This window comes from Patiria miniata, unplaced genomic scaffold (genome assembly GCF_015706575.1).
Source record: "Patiria miniata isolate m_02_andy unplaced genomic scaffold, ASM1570657v1 HiC_scaffold_5, whole genome shotgun sequence".
Classification (NCBI taxonomy): domain Eukaryota; kingdom Metazoa; phylum Echinodermata; class Asteroidea; order Valvatida; family Asterinidae; genus Patiria; species Patiria miniata.
Window position 1 is genome coordinate 37,015,550 of NW_024037072.1, and position 6,084 is coordinate 37,021,633.

Below are 6,084 nucleotides of genomic sequence, written 5' to 3' on the forward strand. Positions count from 1 at the left end.
CTAAATTTTTTTTAATAATGTATTGCTATGGAATTCATGCAAAAAACCTCAACGGTAACAGAAGGAGGGAGAATAAGGCATGATTCTTGAATGCATTGCCATCAAAACAGGTTTTTCTTTACATTCAGAATTAAATAATTTGTGTTTACTTTGCGCTATTCGATCACAAATGTGCAAGCGCCCTCTACTGTTCTTGTATGGAGTCCATAGCAAGGTATGCTTTACACAATAAAAATTTGGGACATACTGCTCCAAATATAAAACTTTTGAGAAAACACTCTTTACAATTAAGTCTTTTTTTTTTTTTAAAGAATGTAGGGATTTATTTCCAAAATAGTTGGCACTTTTTATCAGCAAATTTTACCAAGTCTACCTTAAAAGGAATGTACAACATTTGCTTTTGCTGCAATTTTCAGAAATAAATGGATTTGGAGGATTAGTATGTTATAGCAAATATTGCTACACGGACTTGTTTCACATTTTTGGTTCATAGATGCTGCCAAAATCCAAGAAAACCAAACATATATTCTTGTAGTCTGGTTCCCAGACCCCACTTAAGATGAAACAGAGCAATTTGTAGACTTTGGGGAATTGTAAGGTCAAAGAATCAGTCTAGCAGGCTTGTACCTCTTCACAGGTGTGTAATCAATTGCAAAGAAAATGCAGACAAACTAAACATGAAAAAAATGAGCACTTTTTGAAAAAAAGCCAGTTTTCTCCAACGCTGGTCAGCCATTGGAAAAATACAGGTTTGTCAGCAAACCAGGAGCCATGGTTTTACAGGATGCTTTAGACTGCCAATCCCTAACAATCCAGTAAGGTATTTTGTGATATTTGACCATTTCATTTTTTGATGTTCGCAAATGTTGTATCTTCCCTTTAATATGGTAATTATTTCACTGCACAACTTTTGCACTGTAATAGCTATCCCTAACAGTCCTGAATCCTCCAATTTCAATATGATTTTGCATACCCCCTAGGGAGTTAGGGTTAAGTATATGTATTTTTTCTTTGTACTTTTTTGCATCCAAGTTTCTGATCTCCATCTCTCTTATGGATCCTGTTCCCTTCTCTGCCTCATTGGCAGGAGGAATCAAGGAGCTTTCTTGGGTTCTCTTTCATCCATAACTCCTCATTCACAACGACTTCGCAGATCTGCTTCTACAAGAATTGAAAAATAAAAAAAACAAACCGCACAATTTAATGTTTAAAAGGCCCTTGAAGTGTTTTCTTTTTACATATGTTCGAATGGAATCCCTGCATTAATTATCTCGGACTCTTATTTTAATTATTCTTTTAACTTTTATTTCTAGCATAAGAATATTGCCATTTCTGTTGATAAAATATATATAAAAAATATAAAATATATTTCATATTTAAAAAAATATGTAACACCAAAAAATAATAATGACTGGAAAGCCAATTTTATAAGCTACTTTTAGATTAAAAAAAACCCTGAAATTGCTCAGGCCATTCAAAGAATATCAACATTTAAACACAATGACCCTAAAAACTGTCTCGTCCAAAAACGGCAATTCATTGTGTGTTTTGACTGAGATTTTATCGCAGGTGATGTTTGAAAACAATTGCGACGACGATTCTTGAAATCACATTTTTTTGGACGAAACAGGTTTTAGGGTCATTGTGTTTAAATGGTGATATTTTCTGAACGGATTGACCAATTTCAGTCATTTTTTTCATCTAAAAGTACCGTATGAAATTTGGCTTTCCAGTCATTACTTTTTATTGTGCTACGTGTTTTTTTTAAACATGAAATATAATTTTAGGGGTTTGGTTTCCGCTTTTTTTTTTACTCACCCTGTAGACTGTAAATAACATAGCGACAAAACTGCACTTTTGAAATATCAGAAATTTGTTTTTTGTACAAAGACATGGATTTTCTCACAATGCTTTAGCGTGAAATTCATAGCACGGTCCTTTTCTGGTTAGACCTTAAGGTATGGTTTAGATTACCAGTTATTTAACATAAGACGATTTCATGTGATTCACTTAAAAAAAAAACCAAAAGAAAGATGTATCCTCCATTGTTTTCGTCTTTACCTTTGGTTTGTCCAAGAGTTCACAGGAGTCCAGATCATCAATGGGGCCTGTGTTTTTGCACTCGGTCTCAGTTGTTTCTATCGTCAGATAGTAGTTCATTCCTGACACAACCTGATGAACACAAACTGATTTGTATTAGTACTATTCCATGTCTCAAGAATTTATGAGATGAGTGTAGTTTGAATCTAGGCTTGCCTTTCAGCAACTTCAATGTTGTCAATCTCTCCCCCCCCCCCAATTTTTTTTTTCTTCTGATTATTAAACTAACGAGGTAGGTACATGTAGCTTGTATAGTGAATATGAAGTAAAAAACAAACTCTAGATTTGTTTTTGATGTCATTGAAAATTGCAATGTTGTTTCAAATGGAACACAATAGCAGCAAGACACGCTACACCTGTCTTGAAAGTTGGAATTCCTTTTATATTTGAGGTGGCATATTTGGAAGTAGCCCGACTGCGTCTGGCCGTACAGTACTATCGCAAGCTCTGTAGTACGGCCAGACGCTCAATGCTTCCCCACAGACTGAATTTTTTTCTCACTCTCATGTAGCGATTTTGCTACAGATTTTGATCGAGATTATCTTCTCGTCATGGACAGAAATATCCAAAGTTAAGAATCCTAGTCGTAGAGGAACTCATACCTTTTTGAAAAAACGTTCTTTGGTTCCAATATTTTCATCCATCTGGGCAAAAGACGAATTTCAGTCATCATCTTCCACAAATATCGTCCTGAAAATGTCCTCCATGCGATTTCAAAATGGCGGCCGCGTTGTAATGTATGCATTATGCGGGCGTGCTTGGGCAAGATAATGAATATGCATCATAGTTTATGACGTTTGTCGGGCGCGCGGTGCGGCTGGCCATACAAACACGAGGTCATGAACTAAATAATGCAGGCCGCCATTTTGAAATCGCATGGAGGATATTTTCGGGATGATATTTGTGGAAGATGATGACTGAAAGTCGTCTTTTGGCCAGATGGATGAAAATATTGAGACCAAAGAACGTTTTTTCGAAAAGGTATGACTATGAGTTGCTCTACGACTAAGAACCTTAACTTTGGAAATTTTTGTCCTGGATGAAAAGATGATCTCGATCAAAATCTGTAGCAAAATCGCTACATCAGAGTGAAAAAAAAATTCAGTCTGTGGGGAAGCATTGAGCGTCTGGCCGTACTACAGAGCTTGCGATAGTACTGTCATGACTGTAGGCCTACGGCCAGACGCAGTCGGGCTAGTCTGGAGCAAGTAAGATGACAGGTTTTCTTTTTAATTTTCTTTAAGTTTAGGCCTACTTCTGATTCAATGCACTTTCTCAAGGCAATTTCAATGCACTTTCAATGTGTAAGTTTTTTAATAATAGTATTGTCACGCCCCAACTATCGCATCGGTCCCAATTATAGTTGGGACTGTCCCAACTATAGTGCGGCAGTTGGGTCGGCCCAACTATAGTTAGGTCTGGAGTTGCGCCGGATGCTTCATGCTTGATAGATCTTGTTGGATTAAATGTTCCGCGGCGCTGGCACCGTGTATTCGTCGTGCATGCATGCCGCAAGGCTGGCCGGTCACGTGGTACTGCCTAGTTGGATGAGTTGTCCAGCTGCTGCTGGGTTTTATTGTACAGCAACATTTTGCAAAATTCAAAGATTGCCATGGCCGGCCAACTATAGATGGGCCCCACCCATAGCTAATGTCAAAGGTCCCAAGTAAAGTCGGACAGTATGTAAGAGCTGTAGGGAATGTTTTATAGTCGTACATCAATGTAAACTATAGTTGGGACCGCCAAATAAAAATATTGCGGTGGCCCAACTACAGATGGTCCCCACCCATAGATAATTTCATTGGTCCCAAGTAAAGTCAGATGTGTATTAGAGTTGTAGGGAATGTTTTATAATCGTACAGCAATGTACACTATAGTTGGGACCGCAAAATAAAAAGATTGGAGTGGCCCAACTATAGATTCGCCCCATCAATAACTAATTTCAGTTGTCCCCAGTAAAGTAAGACGTGTATCAGAGCTGTAGGGAACGTTTTACAGTTGTACATCAATGTCAACTATAGTTGGGACACCGCAAAATAAAAAGATCGGAGTGGCCCAACTATAGATGGGCCAGCCCAACAGTGGAACTTACAGTTGGGACAGGCCCAACTATAGTTGGGACAGGCCCAACTATAGTTGGGCCAGCCCAACTGTGGAACGACAGTTGGGACAGGCCCGACTATAGTTGGGACAGGCCCAACTATAGTTGGGACCAATGCGATAGTTGGGGCGTGACAGTATTATTAGATTACGCAAAGTGTGAAAATCAACGGCAGACAATGAGACAGCAGACTTATAATTTACGTATTAAAACTAGTATTATGCACAATCTGAGGAGTGTAGTTTTATTTGTTTTGTTTTTTTATTAATTGCAAACACAGTTTACACACAAATAAGCCTACCTGTTTCTGTGCGTTGATAATTTTGGTCATTTTACTTGCATACAAAGCGTTCGACTTCTTGTTTATTTGGCCCATCGCGAAATGGGCCGAGCGAAGGACTCCAGCTTCGTCAACTTTTGCCGGCTCTAACCCCCCAAGTCCACTTGAAGCTGATAAGGTGACTAAACTAACAAGGAATACTCCTGTCAGGAGTAGCAGGGAAGACATTTTAACCGCTTCTTTGAACCTTTGATTAACGATTTGAAGACTAGTTTTATACGAATGCAAAACTAGCTACTGCATACTGAATGTCATGTCAGCTCCATACGTACCGCGTATATAGGGTCCTACTAAAGCGCGTCAACAAGCGTCAACAAGCGTCAACAAGCGTCAACAAGATTTAGTAATCGTTAAGTGCGCGTCAACAAATTTTGTATAGGCCTTTGAACAATAAAAACAGCTTTGTATGGTAGAAAAAGCAATAATGAACATCTTCTGCATATCAATTAAAGTTAAAATTATTTTAAAACTTGGTTTTTTTGAACGCGAAATGTACGACGAATTTGTCGATAAAAGTTGGCCGCCATCTTGTTTATGTGTAGCTAGCCGTACTACGCATGCGTGAAGTGTAAAGAGCCATACTACGCATGCGTGAAGTCTACAGCGCCATCCAAACAAGATGGCGGCCTACTTTTATCGACAAATTCGTCGTACATTTCGCGTTCAAAAAACCAAGTTTTAAAATAATTTTAACTTTAATTGATATGCATAAGATGTTCATTATTGCTTTTCTACCATATCAAGCTGTTTTTATTGTTCAAAGGCCTATACAAAATTTGTTGACGCGCACTTAACGATTACTAAAACTTGTTGACGCTTGTTGACGCTTGTTGACGCTTGTTGACGCTTGTTGACGCGCTTTAGTAGGACCGCGTATATATTATCAGTACAGTTTCTAACATGCCCCCGTCTATATTTTTGTTGGTTCATATACCGGGCAACTGTTCTGGGTACCAGACGAATTGCATTTTGTGTTTACGTTGTAAAAGTTTGACGACCCGCGTGACGTCATTAGTATGTGCTGATGTTCAGGTCATTCCTAACAATTAGTACAAAAGATATCAAGGTCAAGGTACCGTGAATAGGGTTCATTTTAAATCAATATAGAGAGGAATTTTTAAATTTTGTGCTGTCTTTTGTTAAGACTAAGAGGATTAAAAAAAAAGGTCATGAATTCATACAATGGCTTAGCACTGAGAGCGATCGTTTTCAGTGCTCATTTTGGGCGCTGGTTCCCAAGGTTTTTCTGTTTTTGTGATATTCTGTATACATAGGCCTACCTATTTTGATAGGGTTAGGGGGAACTACGAAAAAAAATGAATTTACAAGCGTTCACAAATTCCATCAGTTAAAGGGGTGTGATGGGTGGGAGATGGGGAGGGGGGTGTCTACACATATATATTTTTTTTCAGTTAAAAGTGGTTAAATTCAGTTAAATTAACGTCAAAACTCTCTGCTTTCCCGTTTTCCTTTTCTCATTATCATATTTTGTGTTTGTTATTATTTACATACATTCATTTTGCTTTTTAGTTTGAGGGGGCGG

At 38.1% G+C, this 6,084-nt stretch overlaps 1 protein-coding gene across 1 annotated transcript; it reads right to left on the reverse strand.

The window, feature by feature from the left end:
* Positions 1-794: 794 nt before the first annotated feature.
* On the reverse strand, positions 795-4,822 carry LOC119742154 (cystatin-C-like). The gene is made up of 3 exons (XM_038218195.1): positions 4,503-4,822; positions 2,062-2,172; positions 795-1,161 (listed from the first exon to the last, which is right to left on the reverse strand). The coding sequence occupies exons 1-3, from the start codon at positions 4,707-4,709 to the stop codon at positions 1,078-1,080; spliced, it is 402 nt and encodes a 133-aa protein (XP_038074123.1). The 5' UTR covers positions 4,710-4,822; the 3' UTR covers positions 795-1,077.
* Between the last annotated feature and the right edge of the window lie 1,262 nt (positions 4,823-6,084).